At 45.2% G+C, this 19,547-nt stretch overlaps 1 protein-coding gene across 4 annotated transcripts in view; it reads right to left on the reverse strand.

The window, feature by feature from the left end:
• Window positions 1–14,907, reverse strand: part of CREBBP (CREB binding protein) — a 124,541-nt gene extending 109,634 nt beyond the window's left edge. For all 4 annotated transcript variants that reach the window (XM_063101307.1, XM_063101306.1, XM_063101308.1 and 1 more), the window contains exon 1: window positions 14,626–14,907. In XM_063101307.1, coding sequence (XP_062957377.1) covers window positions 14,626–14,710 — 85 coding nt within the window. In that variant the 5' untranslated portion in view covers window positions 14,711–14,907. The remainder of the gene's footprint in view (window positions 1–14,625) is intronic.
• Window positions 14,908–19,547: the final 4,640 nt, after the last annotated feature.

Genomic DNA, 19,547 nt, shown 5'->3' on the forward strand with positions numbered 1-19,547 from the left:
GCCTCTAGTATACTCAGTCCTGATGTTCTGTGGCAATTCTAGAATTAAAGCTTACATGGCTTTGAACATTCTTGAGGATTCTACAATAAATAACGGTACAACTCTCCAACAATGGATACGCAAAATTACAAAAAAGTGAAAGAAAGACAGAGAAAAGCACTATTTTCTTAATATTTATGCGATTATAAATAATTTTTAATCTAGGCATTTAAACAAGTTCCCGAAAGACATCTAAGTTTTTTGTTTGTTTGTTTTTTGACAATGACTATTAGAAAATAATTAAAGCAAATTCCTTCTAAAATCTTTTGTAATCCAGGCTTCTTTTATGCAGATATGACACCCCCTAATTAGTGCAGAATAATGAGGTTTTACTCCATTCTGAACAGTGATCTTATATTCAGCAAAAAGTCCCACCCCCTCCGTGGAATAGCTAATATGCTAAAGAGCCAGAGGGCACAGCTAGACAGTCCCCCCCCCTGCCCCCACAGCAGGGAGCAAGTCACTGTTCTGTGGCCTTCACTGTGTGCAGGACTGACTGGGTTTATCTGAGACTCGAATAAAAGTCTGCCTCTCCCGAGGACTGTAATCTAATTAAGGAAGACAAGTCCATGAACACCAAATAACAAACTTAAACTGGCAACACATACATCTTATTTTATAGCCAAGTAGAATAAGGGAGTGAATAGAAGGAGGAAAGGCTTCAAATGAGTGGAAAACTCTGAGCAGAATTTTAGAGGGAAAGGACACTGAGAAAAGAGAAAAGAATATTTCAAACGGGCGGAGACAGAAGACAGCAAGCTAAGCAGGCACAACAAGCTGGTGACTTTGCTGTGATGAGTTTCAAGAAAAAAACTCTTTAAGACAGCAGGATTTGCTCAGTAGGTATCTGAATTTGATACAGCAAGAAAGCCCCCTCTAGGACCCCCCATATGAGGAATGGAGTTCTTGGGGAACACAATGTTTAATGTACATCCACTTAAATTATCATTCACCACACAAAGCACAGCATATGAAAAAAAAAAAAACCCAAACCCAAGCTTCCAGTATAAATAAAAATGCCGTGTAAGTATTACACAATAATTGAATTGTTAATTCAATTACTAGATTCAATTTATTAAACCCAAATTTATAGCTAAATCATGAAACCTTCACATTACAGAAGGATCCATCCAAGGGACTCTTTTAGATGGAAACCTGCCCGGTAAGTACACTTAAGCATTTAAACATCACGAACTACACTGAAGTGAGGGGAAAAAAACCAAGCTATGCTATTAGATAGAACTAATTGAAGTAAAGCTACAAAATCTAGAAACTCAATGTAAATCAGAGGGGAAGTATCTCATTTATAAAAATGTATTTTATATAATTTTCAAGAATTCCACCTGGAAAAGATAAAAATCTACTTCACATCATAATTTACTATCAAAATCTTAGCATTTTTTCACTCTCAAATGCACTTCTTTATGGCTACTCTGAATCAAGTATCAAGAAATCTTGCCTCACTGGATGTTTGCTATTTACCTTACACTTAAAAGAACGTAAGGCAGTCCTGACTGAAGGTTTTCTGTCACAATGGACCTAAACCAGGTCCTGAAAATGCAGCCAGCCTCCTACTTTCATTTGGTGTGCTCAGAAGTTACAGGGGGAACCCATCCCAGAGAGCTGAGACAACTTTAAGTTTCCTTACTGTGGTTTGCCTGCTGTCTACCCATCCCTGAAGCTTGGGACAAGGGTGGAACAGAAGGTGGCTGTCACAACAGCAAGCCACCACCAGACCAACTGTAAATGACCCAATAACCCCTAAATGTGAACCCAACTGGATGGGGCAGGGGTAGCAGAAAGGTGTTCATTGTTCTCCACCATCACGGCTGAGAAGGGCACCAGGTCCCCGGGGAGGAGGAGATGTTGTTATCAGCTGCCTGTATACCCTGCAACCCAATGAACTGCTTGCGGGGCGAGCATTATCCTGCCAAGAACAGTCCTGGAAGAGCAAATCTGTGGGGGCTGAGCTCAGATCCAACCCCTGCAGAAGCAAGCCACAGACCCCAGATGCCCTGGCCACACCATTAGGGCAAGCAGGCAGATGCCCAGAGACCAGGTCCTTTGCCCCAAACACTGTGAGATGTAGCTAGCAGACAGCAACACCGAGTCAGGAGGAAGGGGGTGAAGAGTGTAACCCAGACATGAAAGCAGACTGAGAGGTCTCAGTGTACAACGCATGGAAGTGTGTGGGCTATGTGAGAGCCAAAAACAGAAAATGAATGCATTGAGCACAAAAAGTACACCATAATAGACATAAATCAGAAATGACTGAGAAACACATGTGATAGAGAATCACAAGCTGAAGAACCAACTCAAGCATTCATCACTAGATGAGGTGAATAAAGAATATCTATAAAACATCCAGCAGTGCCTACACTGAGTATATGTGGTGCTTTTAAAATTTTAAGACTCCAACATACAGGCTCTTGGAGAAAAATCTGAGGATATGATCAAAATTACAAATGCATATGCCTTTTGACTATTAATTCCATTTCCTGGAATCTGTCCTAAAGATTTACTTGTACACGTGACTGCTGGGTTATTTGTTAAAGTACTGTCTGTGAGAGGACAAGACTGGAAACAACATAAATGTCCATGAGTGGGGAGCAGATTAGATCAGATTAGATCAATTATGGCACTTGTCACATAACAGACTATTAGGCAACTATAAAAAGATAATGAGGAAGCTCTCCACATGCTGCTATGAAAAGGTGCGCAACTGTGTGTGTAGTGTGCTACCTCGATTAAGTAGAAAAAGGCAGGAAGAGGGAAAACAGACCTAAAAAGAGACAAAGGTGTCTGCCTGAATATAGATTAAAAAACAAAACAAAACCCTGGAAGACAACACTAACTATCCCCAGTGGTTACCTGGGAAGAACTAGGTGGAGGGAGAGAGGTAGGTTTGCTCTCTACAGCTTTTGTCTTCTGGTTTTTGAGCCTTGTGAGTGAATTACTGGTTTAAGTAATTTCTTTAATTACTTAGTTTTTTAAACCAGATCACCCTTCACCTCCTGGGGGTAACCAGGCCTGGATGATTAGCTTCAGTACCAGGTGATAACACCTGGAATGGCTCCAGGTGCTGCAGTTTCCAGTTCAAGTGCTTCAAGTCTGAGGATAAAATATGAAATGGGTTCCATACTAGTTAAAAATATTTTTAGTTTTAAAGAAGCACTTTCAGAAGTGCAGTAATACTTTTTCCTAAAGGAATGTGACAATATACATGTAACATTTTGTACCCAATGTAGTAGAACTATAAATGTTGCTCACGTTGGGAAACCTGACACTATTTCAAAGTACTCAAAGAAACATGAGTTGGCTGTCAGGTCCTGGAGCTTCCAGCACATCAATGAAGAGACCTCTAATAAAAAGATTCCGTTTAAAATGGGGCTTGTAACAAAGGAGTGGATGACTGGACAACACATTTTCATAACTCTGGATGACATATCTAAGGTAATTTGCACTTTGTTCAAATAATTCTTCCTAGAAGTCTAAAGGTTATGCAACAGGGATTAACCAAAACTCCACTTCTCACCACTTAGATTCTCCTAACCGCAAATACAAAAATACATATACGTAAATATAAACCAAAAAAAAAAAAAAAAAAAAAATGGTTGCTTTGAATCTGATCTGCTTTTAACCAGTTTTTCATTATAAAAAATAGTATTTATTGGCCGGCCAGTGGCTCACTTAGGAGAGTGTGGTGCTGATAACACCAAGGCCACAGGGTTGGATCCCTATATAGGGATGGCTGGTTCGCTCACTTGGGAGAGTGTGGTGCCAACAACACCAGGTCAAGGGTTAAGATCCCCTTACCGGTCATCTTTGAAAAAAAAAAAGGACTTATGGTTTTGTAGGCTTAAAAAAAAAAAAAAAAAAAAGGACTCAGAAGAATATAAAATGAAAAGTAGCCCCCATAACACCTCCAGCTCCTTAGCCCCCAAAAAACAATTTCTAGAGATTTCCTCCTAGAAATTTCCTATATACACACATTAGCATATATCTTTTTACCCCTAAAAAGGGTCTGGTTATCATTTTTATTCTCCATCCTTACTTTTTATTTACAGATTCCCAAACTTATCTACCCTCTTAAGTTGATCTGCGATGGCTGGGGACTCAGCTACTCTTCTGAGGAGAATCACTGATGTAACCCTCTCTTTTCTAAAAGACATTTGGGTCATCAAGGTCTGAGGTTAATGCAAATGTTCTTAGAAGTCCTGCCATGCAAGGAACTGATTTTTACTTTATCTGTTTTGTGTAAACTGTTAAGCTACAGATATTTGTATATCAACTAATAAGGGGGGCAATAAAAGCCATGGGTTTAAAGAATCTTTTTCAGAAAGAAAGGGTGTGGGACCCTCCCCTCCAAGGGCAGACCTGACTGTAGTGTCCTGTGGGGCCTGTCTTCCCTAACACCCCCATGAAGGCAGAGACTGGGCCTGTCATGTCCTCACGAGCTTGCCAGGGCGACACCAGAGTGTAACAAACATTTTCTTTTCTTTTTTTTTTTTTAATGTTATTTTGTCGATATACATTGTAGCTGATTATTGCTCCCCATCACCAAAACCTCCCTCCCTTCTCCCTCCCCATAACAAACATTTTCTAAATGAGTGAAAAATCTTCAACAGAGGGACCTAAGCCATGAGTATTTTTGAACGAGTCTTCCATCTTTAAAAAATGGTCCTTTTAAAAGGACTTTGCCTTTAGGTCATAAACATCGTAAAAGAAAATTCTAAATAAACAGGATAAGTAAATGTACTTAGAGGTATGCTGTCCAATACAGTAGTCACCAGACACATGTGGCTATTTACATTTACTTAATTACAAATTAAAAAAATTTAAAATTCAGTTCCCGAGTTACACTAGACACATTTCGAGTACTCATTAGCCACGTGTGGCTCGTGGCTCCAGTATGAAGGAGTGCAGATACACGTCCATGATCACAAAATGTTCTACTGCACAGCGCTGACTTAGAGATTATCATGAGAACACTGGCATCTCAAACAAAGGAAAGGTGCTGAAAAAGAATCAGCTTTTCCTTAAATTTCCAAAGACTAAGAAGGTCACAGTGAGAGCTAAAACACTGAATTCTCTCTTGATAATTCAAATGATCCCCTCAGAGATTTTTCAAGAGACGTTCAACTCTGGGCAGACTGTGCTCTTCAAATAAAACCCGATTCCAAAAGTAAGAGAGGAATAACCAAAATGACACAGAACACCTATCAATATTGTACATCTTTTTGTTGTTTGCAATAAAGTTTATGTACTAAATATGCAAACAACATTTCACATAAAGATACCCACAAATTAAGGGAAAAATTACTTGTCCACCATGGGACAATTTTCACTAGCAAAAACCATAAATCACCACATCTAAAATATCTAGGAGAATGAAAAATAGTAGCCTCCATTGAAAGAATTTCCTATCACAGATCTGTAGGAAGAGAAAATTCTCACAATATAGCATTAAGCTGAATCCGTTCCTTTCAAGATCGGTGGTAGCTGAGCCAAAGAGGAAATGAAGTTTCACTGGTATTTCTTTCAACCGCTCAACCTGACTAAACTGGGTAGTGATCCTAAGGCCATTTTCTCCCATTCTGTAAAAAAGAAAGATTATTTTTATAATTTCTCTGTACTCATTTTTCCTTTTTCTCTAAATCCTAACCCAAAAACCAAGCCCTTGTTCTGAAACATTCACTAGAAAAACAGGTCCACTGAATTATGGTTCAATTTTCCAATAAAGAGCAAGTGAATTGTAAACACAGACTGAGAAAAATGACTATTACCTATTTTGCAGTATTCCCGAGTCTCAGCTCTTCATTCATTCTTTTACAACGTGGTTCTGGAGCTGCACTAGACCTGGTACTGGAAGAGAAACAGGCAGGGGCAGCTGCCCCCACTTACTCAGCAAAAAGTTTCTGTGGCTTTGGTCCTGAGTCGGGCCCCGTGCCTGCATCACCCCAGTCCTCATGGCTGAGAGGTAGGTGATGCCTAATATTTTCCCAAACGACAATAAAAATAGCTGCGTCAACCTGCTCTATACAAGGCACAATACATAAAGTACCCCAATATGTAAAGATAATCAAAGTGAGCAAAAATCAAGTACTATAGGGAAAAAAACCCTTTTAGAGATCACACACACACACCCCGCTCCCTATAACTCAAATGTGAAGTCACTGGCCCAAGTCACAGAGGTGATGAGCCTGGAGCCAGGACTCAGCATCCACTCTTAGCTGAAGCCAGCGCTCCTCTCCTTAGTACCACGCTGCTGGCCTCCCAGTATAAAAAGCTCTGACATTTCTTTCAACTCTGAGTCATGGTTAGAAGATTCTACTTTTAATCAGGTGACAAATACTCAAAATATTTTAATCCAAAGGAATTGGGTCAGCTCTTATAGTCTATAATTGTCAAAGCAAACCCTAATTATTTGATAGATTTCTATAGCTCCTGAGTGTCATCATTCAGTCTGTAATCAAATACCACAATCTGCTCTATTTAAATGTTGTACGAACCTTCTCTACAGGTTATCATAAACAATAGTAGCTTATTTTTCTTTCTATTTCACTGGTTATTCTAACTGTGAAGTTAAAACATGTCTAGGTGGTGCAGTTTTGATAAGAAAAATCCAATCTACCTGGAGGATGCTAAGTTTTTGAATTGTAAAAAGAATTTGCTTTACAACAGAATTATACAATCCCATTAAACAGCTAATTTTCTGTTTATTACAGATTACTGAAATTCAAAAGGTTGATTTAGGTATAACTGTCAAGAAATAACTACTGTATACAGTAAGGTACAAACATACTAAACAGACTAACAAATTAAGAGATTTTCAAACAGTGGCACACAGGACACTTAGAAATGGGAAAGGAAAGTCAGGTTTGATCAAGTGTAATTATTCTCACCATTAGATTTTACTATTCTTAGCAATGGTTCAACTAAACATTCTTTTGATTAATGGAAATGAAAGATGGTGGAAAATGTCACACGGGATGATATCCAAGTCTTTAAAGGTAAGTTTAAAAAGGAATTCGACTTTTAGACACAGAGCTCAAAAACAGCCTTTTGCTTCCTAAATTTAGAACCAGAAAAGACCCTCCAGGCAGTTTTTCAAAGAGCAACAGTTATTCTACATATTGTCTAAGAACTTTTTCTTTTAAAACAAACAAAAAAAGTGGCTACTTTTGCTTACTTCTGTGCCTTTCACCCACCCTTGTGTGTGTGTGAAGTGTCCTTGCTCAAATCTCTTCAAGCCAAAGCTGGAAAAGCACACACGTGCCCACTTCAGGGAGCCCCCATGAGACCCTGTGTGTGCAGCCCAATTGTAGAATGAGCATAAGCCCTCCCTCCTAAAGCAGGTACTGGTGCAGTGGCTTATACTTCTGCATCAATGTCTTGCTGCAATGTAAGAATTTTAAGAAAAGCTAAGCTTAAGACTGAATTAGGAAGGGTGGCATCCTTTTGCCAGTTAAAGCAGGAGCTGTGGACAGCCATGCCAGACCCCATGAACCTGTCAGCTATGGATGGTATCCCGAGGAGGGACATACTGCAAAGAAAGGCCTCAAGAGTGGGCTAAAGGGAACTCCAGCCACTTGTGCTGAAAACCAGAGGTCATGTCCAGTAGTTTGAGAACTTAGGAGAGACTGTCTGGGGACAACCAGAAGTTTTATATGTGAGCCATGGGCCTGTGATGACACCCAAGGAGACAAGACTGTCAGGGCCAGGGTGCTTTTCCCAACAACCCAGAAGACAAGGAAAACAGCAGGCTTCCCAACTGCCTGGCTCCGTTCTGGCTCAAGAGGAGAGAGGTCAGGAGGTGGCAAAGCCTGGAGGGCTCACCAAGCTACTCCCTCCCAGTGCACGCACGTCCCTCAGCCCAAGGCCCCCTCGCCCATCCTATGGCCTGCCTAAGGTGCTGCTCCCAACCTGGGCACCCAGCGCTGAGCTTCTACACACAGGGGCACTCAGGAAACAGTGGGGGAATAAATGAAGCCCTCTTCAGATTGGCCTTTCTGACTCAGGCATTTTCACAATTGATTGCCTTTTGTATTCTTTTCTCAAGTTTTGCTTCTAAATCTAATCTTGTCAACACAGTTCTAGCTACTCAAAGGCATATACCAGAATCCTTCTCGCACTGCCACTGCCTTACAGGTACCTCAAACTGAATTATAATATACACAGAAAAGAAACAGAATCACACATTCATTTGCCATTTAAACAGTCCATGAAATATGCTTCAAAATTAAGAATTTTCAGAATGCATGACACCACTTCAGTTTTTGTAATTTTAAAACTTCATGGCCATCATGTTCCTATTTAAGAAAATACAATTGAAAATGGAGGCAAAATCAATTGTATTGATTACAGAATGCCAGGCTGTATATCTGCTGAGGGCTATGCTACAACAGATATATGTGTGCCTCTATGGATATGAGCACATGGCTGTTGTTTCCGGAACTATCAACAAACAGATGTAGGTCCAATCAGACCAGCACCCCCAGTCCTAGGGCTGCAAGGCACACCCACTCTCCCTGGTTACCACAGCGCCAGCTCCCATTTAACGGCCATCGTCCAGACTGGGCACTTTTCACACATCATCTCAGTCTGCCCTCACAACGACCCTTCGAGATAGGAATCATTGTCATCTCTGTTTTACAGAGGAAACTGAGGCTCAGAGAGCCAATGTAACTTGCCCCAAACATGCTCTAGCTAGAGTACCCCTGGGTTGCCAGCCAGGTTGGTTACTGGGTGAGAGAGCACAGAAGTATGCAACTCAGGATCAGGGAAACAAAGAACGGATCTGAAGACTGGTGGCAGTTAGCTTAAGAGTAAAATCTTACAAGAAAACTATGAGAACTCTGAAGGGAGTTCATCATTCACCTATTCCCTCAAATATTTCCTGAGGGCCAACTGTGTGCCAGGTGCTGCTCCCAGTGCTGGGAAGATTGCTGTGGTCGAGCTCCACAAGGTCTCCCAGAGCTGCTTGCCTGAGACGACAAAGTAAGAGGGATGAGAAAGGCTGAGTGGGCCACCAGGGTCATCGAAAAGCAAATGTGAAGAAAAGTGCCAAAAAAACCAGTTTAATGAAGTCACCTGGCTTTTTGCTAAACTTACTTAATTTTAAATAAACGTAAAGAGAAACAAAAAAGACAGAGGAAGAGGCTCCTAGTGAGTTTTTAAGTGCTGCCCCTGGCTGCCTTCGAGGCCAGCACGCAGAACACTTGTGCTGTGCTGATCCACGCTCTTTTCCTGAAAGCCCACAGCAACAGCCTTAACTGTGGCAGCCATGCAGTCCAGAGCACCCAAATGGGTGCTCAGAGAACTAGTCCTACGTTACACCGGGGTCGTCAAACTGTGTGATTGCAGGCCAAATCCCCCATGCAGGTTTTTGCAACTAAAGTTTCACTGGAACACAGCCATGCCCATTTCTTTACCTACTGTGCGTGGTGCTTTCTTGCTAAAATGGCAGGGCCGGCCCGTGGCTCACTCGGGAGAGTGTGGTGCTGAGAACACCAAGGCCCCGGGTTCGGATCCCATATACAGATGGCCGGTTCGCTCACTGGCTGAGCGTGGTGCTCACAACACCAAGTCAAGGGTTAAGATCCCCTTACCGGTCATCTTTAAAAAAAAAAAAAAAAAAAAAAAAAAAAATGGCAGCGTTGAGTAATTTTAACTAGAGCCTATATGGCCTGCGAAGCTGAAAATACGTATACTCTGTGACCCTTTACAGAATATGTCTGTTGACCCATATATTACATTAAAAAAGGGGTTCTAGGGTCCATTAGGTTTGGGAAGGTGCAAACCGCAGCCCTCCTTCCGAAGACTCACAGTGCTAATCAGTACACTGAAGCTCTGGGAAAACCTGCCGTGAAATCCCTGGGCTATAACCAACCCCATAAGGGCGCAAAACTTTTTCTGAGAAACACCTCTTAGCATGCCCTCTAGTTTCTTGAAATATACTCAAAGTGCTGGTTTGAGTAAGATAAAGAGGTGGTACCCCTCACTATTGTGACCACCAAGAACTAAACTGGCAAAATTTCCTAATCTTTAAAAATTCACAATAAGGTACATTTCATCTTAACAAAAGACATACTTTGGCAAAATTACTTTTAACGATTTTGTTTCCAAACACATTAAGTAAAAATACAAAGCCAGTACTTATGGGGCCCCAGGTAATCGTGTACACTGTCACACAACTACAATGGCTCAACTTAGAAGCCATAAAAATACAAGGCTAACAATCTAAGCATCAACTTCCAACTGTAGGATTAAGCTTCAGTCCCTTTATAAGTCATTTTCAATTATGTTTAAGAATTGCAGAATCAAATTTGAATGTTAAACAAGAGTGATTCTCAGTCTTTTGATCTCCTGCTAAGGCACCCTTGGCATGATTCATACTCACCTGCCATCATCCCTGAGGAACTTCAAATGCAGCCACCACTCTCGGCCCTGTCACAGTGACCCAAAGTCCCTACTTTTATAACAAGTAAAAGCAACACAAAGTCATGAAAAGCCCTAGTAGTCTCTATGAAAATTTTAATTTCCTATCAGCCAGAACTTGGTGAAGTAAAGTAACTTGACAGTTTCTCAATTATCCTCTGAAAGTAACAGGAACATCAGCTCATACAGTTTAGACCAAGGATAACATCACAACCAGAGGGAAAAGGGGCATGCCCTGCCCCCGCCCCGTGGAACACACTCCTGCTCCCCATAGGTGGCTACAAATTTTCCCTGCAGGGACTGAATTCACATGCTGGGTGAATGCTATTGATGCGCCCCAAGTATGCCAGTCTCCTCCATCCACGAATCAAGCAAATTCAATGTTTAGGATTGTCGATTTACAAAATAAATATACAGAACTATTTATGTTAATGATCTAGGCTGGTCCTGGTTTCGACCTTTTATGTTACTTTTAGCAGATCACCTCTCTCAAATAGCAATAATAGTATCTTCTCTCAAATAGCAATACTAGTATCTTCTCTTCCCACCACACAGAATGCTGTGAGGCTCAAGCTGAGATGATGTGGAGAAAAGCACTCTGATATGTAAAGTACTGCTCACACATAAAAGATCAGCATTTGGTTGTAAAAGACCCTTTGGTTGGTAACCATTTTCACCTCAAGCTTTCTTCAACCATGCTTCCCCACTGCATTTAACGGGATTCACATAAAATGTAATTGCGACTACTCAGGGCTTCTTACACAGCACAGGATGAAGTATACCTATGTTCAATTTTCTGAATGCAGTTTTTGAAAACTTTTTTATAGGGCCGGCGCATGGCTCACTTGGGAGAGTGTGGTGCTGATAACACCAAGGCCACAGGTTCGGATCCCTATATAGGGATGGCCAGTTAGCTCACTTGGGAGAGTGTGGTGCTGACAACACCAAGTTAAGGGTTAAGATCCCCTTACCGGTCATCTCTTAAAAAACAAAAAACAAAAAACTCTTTTTCATAAACAGTATATTTGCTGTGTGCAAATTTTGCCCTAATAAAAAGCTGACCCCCCAAAAGTCTACTACTTGCCTGGAAATTTGTTTCTCCTACACTGTTAAATCATGATACCTGCTGTTGAAAGACATTAATATGCTGTTTTAATTTGGACATAGTAAGTAAAGAAGTTTCCAAAACACACAACTAAAACTATATACTGGTAACACGAAGTCCCCACTTCTTATAACGGGCACCAAGTAAAGGAAGAACAACATCTGTGAGAAAGTGTTTATGCAAAAATGCTACTTCATCAACGTCTGACACCATCAAATTCTTTAACACTCCAGAGCCGCTGTTTTAGTGGGGTGAAAAGTACTTTCCTCCTTCCTCTAGTTACCCTCCTTTGGAAAACATTCCCTGTTTCTGCATCATCTCTGCATGCTCTCCCCAGCCTTCTGCGACATCAACTGTCATCAGCAGCAATGGTGTTTATCACTCTGAGATGCTGCCTGACCTTCTTGGAGTGTTTTATGCACACTTTAAAGCTCCCTTTGAAGGACTGCAAGCACTCTGCAGGCAGCACTCTGGCTGATAAGCTCCATGTCAGGGCCACTCTTCCCTTGGCCCAGTGGTGCCCCCCACAGACACATACGAGTGACATCAATGGCTGCACAGGTCAGTCCCCACAGATGTGCACTGCACAGCGGCAGTAGCAAGTCGCTCCCACTTCTCAGGCTGCCAAGTCCTCCTCCTTCCAAGTCCTTAGTTCTACCCTGGCACAGAGCTCTCCTCCCTCAAATCTTATCACACAGCAGGGCACGCACCTTGTTCCACTTGGCCCACTTTTCTCTTTGAAGCCTCAGAGAAACATCCCCTCACTTAAATAAGGTTGAGTCTCTCGATAATGTTATTCTCAAGACTCTCTGTTCCATCTAACCAAATGCCTTCTCACTCCTTTCAATGTATTTAATGTAAATACAATAATCATTTATTTGCTTAATACACATCCTGAAGGTCCCGTCCATCTCATAACTCAGTGTCACTCCAGAAAAGGCTATACCTTATTTAACGTGGTTGATAATCACCCCTTCCTTGGTCCCCCCACACTAACAGACCCTTTCACAATAATGCAGTGGTGATGAGTGTGTAACCCAGGACCCAACCTTACTATGATCAAAATTTTCTTCCTTGGACTATTTAAATTGGAGCCACTAAAAACTGACTTTTTATTCCACTCTTGGAAAAGTAGAAGAGCCCTGTTTCTTAAAAGGGCTAAAACTGGAAAGAAGAAAAAAGTGGTTAAATGTGGAAAATCCTTTCTGACACTTTGTTGCGATTAGCAACACACTAATATCTGACCATCCAATTAACAGCAACTACCCAAAAAGGCCAACCTTTGGTCTTCATTTTGGAAACAGCTGGATGTATATAGTACTACGAGCTTTTTTGCCAAGTTCCGTGTTACTAATTTTTTCCCTCTTTTAAAGACAAAACTCACAATAATTTCATTCAATAGCAAAGGTGCAAAGCCACTTAAGTTATCAGTTTCAGATGACAAGCTTCATAGCTTAACTTGCCTGGTATGACCTATGTTTCATATGATTAAAAGACTTTTCACTCAAACATGGCAAGATTAACGAAGCAAAGGAGATCAGCTCGGCAGTAAAAAGGCATTTCAACTATTGTTTGCACAAGTCTCACTTCAATTAGCTGATTTTCTAAAATTAATGTCAAACTCAACTTTTTATCAGTTAAAAAGAAAAGCATTACCAGTGACTTTTATACACTATAAGACTCATTACTACTCCTCCCCACTGTTCAACAAAATTTAATTTAACTAGACAAAAATCTTCTTATAACTTATATATATATATATATTTTAAATGGTTTCTCTTGCTTCTACATTAACTAATATTAGACGCCGTTTTTCATAAATGGATTCCAGAAATTGTATTCAAACGGAAGCTACAAAATCTATGCTTTATTTCAACAGTAGAAAACGATTTTTGAATACGCTAGTGGTCAGTCACTGAAGTATTTCCAAAAGTCGAACGGCTGTGTCTACTGCAAATCTGAAGGCAGCAGTGCAATATAATTTGGACTCATTCATTAGAAACTGATTTCAGATGCTGCTACTACAAGACTGTACCAGAGAAACGCAGGCTGTGCTGGAGACTGAAGTGTTTGCAGTGACACACAAGTTTTTCTGCAAAGGAGAGCTCTAAAAGAGGAAATACAACTAGTTCATGTTACCATGAACCAGCCCAGAAGAACCCAGAAATATTGAAAAAACAGAAAACTAAAATACTTCTGTTAAGCATAAGATATGATTACCTAAGAAAGTTTCAGGGAAGTTGTTTAATCAGGAAAACACACACACACACTCAGTATCCCACCAAATTTTTTTGAAAAATTGGAATGCCTACATTAACATAATTTTTTGTATATCTACACAGTAAAAGCAACACAAGCTCGAATGAAGACTGCAACCCAAATGAATTTTTTAAATCTGCTATTCAACTTTCTTTTAAAGTTATATTTGTAAGAGAAACACATCACACCAACTGCGATGACATCTTGCTAACGAACTGTGGGGTTTTGAAAATGGAATCACTGAGTGACCAAAAGAAAGTTTTTTCAAAATAACTACTAAGCATTTTTCCAAGAACACATTCCAAGAAACTTCTCCGTCGTAACTCACGAGCTGCCGGCCGCTACGAGGGCAGCGTGAAGAATGTGTTGCCGGTCCAGAAAACCCAGCGAGTTCCCTTTCGGCCGCAATCTGTCTCTCTCCAACCACCGGAGCTGGCCTCCGCTGTCATTCCTCTAGACAGCCCCGAGCGTGTCCACACGGGGATGCGCAGGGCATCGCCGGACAAGATCCGCACGCTTCACGTTACTTTCCCCCTCTGGGAGCGTCACCGGACTTCCACTCCAGGAGGGTCGCCACTCCGGGGGAGCCGAACATATCCCGGCATGTACCGCCGCGCTCCGGCCCGCTGACACTCTTCCCGCAAACTTCCACCCTCCGCGGCGCTCGGGTAAAGGGGCCGCGGGGACTGCTCCGCCCACTGCGACCCCCGGGCGCTCCCCTTCGGGTGGGGGCTGGCGACCGGCTCCCCGCCACCCGAACCCCCGCCCGGCTCCCTCCTCACCTGTGCTGTCATTCGCCGAGAAGCCGGGCGAGCTGAGTTTGGCTCTTTTGGGGTTGGGCGGTCCGTCCAGCAAGTTCTCGGCCATTTTCACCTGCTCGCGAAAACAGCCCCGGGCGCGGGCGGCGGGGCCGGCGAGGCCCGGGCGGGGGTCGGGGGCCCGGCCGGCTGCGAGCGAGAGGAGCGAGCGCGGGCCGCGAGCTGGCAGGCGGGCGACGCCGAGAGAGGGAGGGCGCAGGCCGGGTGGGGGAGGCGGCGGCCAAATCTCAGCCACAGCAACAGCGCCCCACAGCGCTCACCGCCCGCCCCCGGCCGCCGCCGCCGCCGCCGCCGCCGCCGGCCGCGGCCCCCTCATCCCCTGCCCGCCTCCCGAGCGCGACACTCCGCGGCGGGGGCGCCCCGGCGGCCCGGCCGCCCCCCCCGGGCCCGGCTGGCAGCGACGGCGCCCGGTCGGGCGGCTCAGGCAGTCCCCAGGAACATGGTGCCGCCGCCGCCGCCGCCGCCTCGCTCACCCCCCCCCCCCCCGCGCCCCACTTAATGAATTCGCTCGCGGCCCGACGACGAGGGGGCTCCGGGCTCCGCTCCCCGCCCGCGGCCCGCCGCCGCCGCCGCCGCCGCGAGGAAAAACAATGCGCCGAGCGGGGTCGCCGCCGCCGCGCCCCCCCCACCCCCCGTTCCGCCGCCGCCGCCGCCGCTGCCGCCGCCGCCGCCGCCGGGCTCCGGGAGGCCGAGCCGAGAGGCAAGCGGGGCCGCCGGGGCGGGCGCCGAGGGCCTGGCGGAGCGGGCCGGCCGGGCGGAGCGGGGTGCGCGGGCGGTTGTGGGGCCCGGGACCGGCGGGGCCGAGTAGATCGCGCTCGAAGCCCCGGTCGGGTCCGCGACAAGATGGCGGCTGTTGATTCCTCAATTAAAAAAAAAAGAAAGTTTTTTTTCTTCTCTTTCCAGAGCCTGAACGGGGAGGGGGAGGGGGCGGGGCACGCCGGTGCGTCACCCCCCCGCGGCGTCACCACGCACGCCCCCCGCCCCGCCCCCTCCACCTGCGCCGGCCGCGGCGGAAAGAACCGAGCGCGCTCGGGCGGAAGGGCCGAAGGCGCGGCCGCCGTGCGTGGGGCGGCGATCGGCCCCGCCGGGGCCCGCTCGACACTTTTCTTCTGACGGTAGCGGGGCGGCGAGGGGTCTTCGTGTCCCTGCCCGCGACCCTCCTCGGCGACGTTGGGCGGGGGGTGGCCGAAGGCGACCCCAGCTCAGGCCGTGCCACTTCCCCTCGCCGCGTTCCGGTGATGTAGAGTGGCCCCTGCAGGTTACAACTTGCCCTCGGGTCCGCCGACGAGCTCGTGCAGATGGGGAAACTGAGGCAGGAGGGCGCAGAACAATTTCTCCAAGGTCGCCGAGGCATGAAATGGCAGGGCTGGGATTCGAACTCTTATCCCTCCATCCCTCATGTGAAGTGAGGGGGACGCGGGGCTCCTGAGCGCCTGTCCCCAAGCCCGAGGCGACGAGGGCCCAGGTGCGACAAGAGGAGGGTGATGAGCGTTGCCTCCCGGCCCGAGAAGGCCCCATACATCATCGGGGCTTAGGTCCTCGACGTCCCGGGTCCGACAACCACCTGGCACTTCGCAGGTGCCATGTGCACCGAGACACCACTGCCCCAGAGACACATCCCCCAAAAGCTAAGGTGTTCCCATCCCAGCTCGTTCTCTGCCCCTCAAAACTTGCCAGCGCTTCATCCTGAAGCCCTTATCTTAACGAGATCACCCTGTGAGTCAGCGAGGACTCCTCGCACTCTCTCTCCACCCGCGACACAACCAGCCTCCCCACGTCCTTCACTTGGGGAGACAGCTCCTCCTCCCCATCCCATTGCCCCAGTGTCTTCCCACACTGTCCACGTGGCTACGGTGGTAACTCCTCACTTAAGTGTCCATCCCACGTTTCTCCCAACAGAGCACCAGAGTTAACTTTCTGAAAGAAGAAAGAAATGTTTAAAACAAATACTCTTATACGTAGAAAAAGAAATCACTATATATAGTCTGTTAAATATGTATATATAAAGTCTGTTAAAAACGTCTTATATATAGTCAGTCTTTGAGACCCAGTTGAAATGTCACCTACTCCAGGAAGCCTTCCTGATCCACTTTAGGGCTCCCACATCACTTCTAGGCATAACTCTAACAGGGCATGTAACATACCCTTCTTTTATTCCCCATTTGTTATTATTTTTATTTATTCATCAAATATCTCTTGAGAATTTCCTGAGGGTGTTGCCACTGTGCTAATCCCCTGAGCAAAGCAGAAAGAAATTTCCAGCCTGCCCAGTTAGCTTGCTTGGGTGAGCATGGTGCTGATAACACCAAGGTCAAGAGTTTGGATCCCAGTACTGGCCAGCCACCAAAAACAAAAGAAAAAAGAAAGAAATCACATATTCAAGGAGTTAACATAAGCAGAAAGTATTCGAGAAGTCCATTTGCACGGAAGAGGCAGGAAGTGTATGGAAGCACAGGGTGACATAGGGCCGGCCTCACCCTGGATCTGAGTGTCCATCTCACCACAGGTCTGTTAACTCCTGAGCGCAAGGGTGCTGTCTTAGTCATAGTACAGTGCCCTGTGAGATGAAAGTTTGTAAAATTTGATGAAAGAATGAGTGAATGAGAGATGAACAGACTAGAGTCCTAGAGGCCTCCAGGCCACTGAGAGGGGTGGGCCCCAGCCTGAGGCAGTTCCAGGCCACTCCCCAAGAGTAGACAAGGTGTTAGCCACGTAGAGGCCTTAGCCAGGGCCTGTTGTGGGGCAGTGGAGACACCACACAGTCTTCAGGGTCCCTTGGTAAATGGTTTACACAGCAGTGTGCATATGCACTCCAGCCATCCCCTCTTGATGGGCAGCTACGGTGTGGATTTACCCCATTATACAGAGGAGGAAACTGAGGTAAATGACCTGGCCGTGTCAGGCCAGGCCTAGAACACAGTTCTTGAGACTCCAAACCCCCTGCTCTTGCTGCTTCTCCATGCTCAACCCTGAAACATACCTGCTCTGCGGTCCTTCTTAATATCTCATTTTTCTTGCTTGTATCATTTTGAGCAGTTTCTCTGGTATTTCCTGATATCCATTTTTTTCTATTTCTTCTCCCTTCAGTCTCACTCCCGTCAAAGAACCCTACTCTCAGACACTGATGGGGGAATAGCTAGGAAGGAAGTGTGGTTCCTGCCTGCACACCCTTAGCTGGAGATCCTGGTCAACTATTGAATGCCTTAGATATTCCAGGCCACTCTGCCACGCCTCCATGTGGATGACACTTCCCACAATGCTGGAAGGAAAAATCGTCCTCATTTCATAGAGGAGAAGTCACCCAGCCACTTAAGGGGCTTCAGTGAGGTGCACACCTAAGGCTGCCTGCTCTTCCCAGAAACCTCACCCTCTCCAGTCTCAGAGACCACATTAGGTGATCAAGGAATCCCTGTTCACAGAATGCTTAGGGGCCAAGAGAATGGGTTGGGGAGGAGTTGGCAGAGGAGCAAGAGGTGGGAATAAATCAGGAAGGGTTTCCCGAGAAAAGTTCACTTGCATCCATCAACCGAGAAATGGGTAAACTAATGTCTGTGCATACAATGGAATATTATTTCGGCCATGAAAAGGAATGACGTACTGACATGCTACAACATGCATGAACCTCAAAATCATTGTGCTGAGTGAAGGAAGCCAGACAGAAAAGGTCGCGTTTTGTATGATTCCACTTATATCAAATGTCCAGAACAGGCAAATCCACAGACAGAAATCAGATTAGTGGTCGCCAAGGGCTGGAGGTGAGGTGGGGGTGGCATTTCTCTTTGTGATGAAAATGTCACAAAATTGGTTGTGATGATTGTTGCCCAACTGTGAATGTATTAAAAACCATTGAAATTTACACTTTAAATGGGTGTGTCGTATGGTACATGAATTACATCTCAATAAAGCTAGTTTTAAGAAGTCCATTTGCAAAGAAGGACAAGAGACAAACCATGGCAGAGAGAAGCTGGCACACTCAGCAGAAGAGAGCAAGTCAGGGAGAATGACAAAGGGACATGCTGGGTAGAGCCCAGAGGAAGAGTCCAGGGGATTAGATTTGATATAATTGGAATTTCCCAACTCTAGGCTCTGGGATGAATGGCAGAAAGAAAATGGACACAGATTCACAGGTGAACTGGAAAGAGAGGAAGCTGAGGAAAGGAGAGACTTTTCTCCTTGCTCCAGGTGGATATCCAGGTGCCTCTTGCCTTGGACCCCAGTGGATACTTTCTACTCAGCCGGCCCCAGACAGAGGCCACAAGCTCCACATACCAGCTCTTTCTTGTGTGCTCCCCATGCCAGGGAATAGCACTGATTCCCATCAGGACCGGCTACATAATTTGGGGGTCCCCATGCAAAACGAAAATGTGGGGCCCCTTGTTCAAAAAGTATTAACAATTTCAAGATGGCAACAGCAGAGCATTCAGCTAAGCAAGGGGCCCTTCCAAACTCAGGACAATGTGCAACTGCACAGTCACACGCCCACAAAGCTGGCCATGCCTGGGCATTGCTGTCCCTTGGTGCTACTTTCTCTCTTCCTCCCTACTGTCACCAAACCCTGCCCTTCTTCCCTCCTGAGGAAGGTGGCTTCATAAGACCTGGCCCCAAAGCCACCAGCAGAAAGGATGAGGTTATGGCTGAGGTGGAGATCCATAAGTTAATTGCATCAAGGGAGGACAGGCTTAGGGACTTTTTTAAGAAATGGGATTTTGTGCAATTTGATCTTTATTGCCCCTTTCTAGGCTTAAATAGGTTAAAAGATAGCATCGATTTCAGAATTCAGATTTTGGCTTCAAGCAATGCAGAACAACAGTGGGGAGAAAAACGCAAACAACACACATTGAAATGATGACAGGATACAAGTCGGGACAGCACAAAATAATATCTGC

The sequence above is a fragment of the Cynocephalus volans genome, chromosome 6 (assembly GCF_027409185.1).
Source record: "Cynocephalus volans isolate mCynVol1 chromosome 6, mCynVol1.pri, whole genome shotgun sequence".
NCBI lineage: Eukaryota > Metazoa > Chordata > Mammalia > Dermoptera > Cynocephalidae > Cynocephalus > Cynocephalus volans.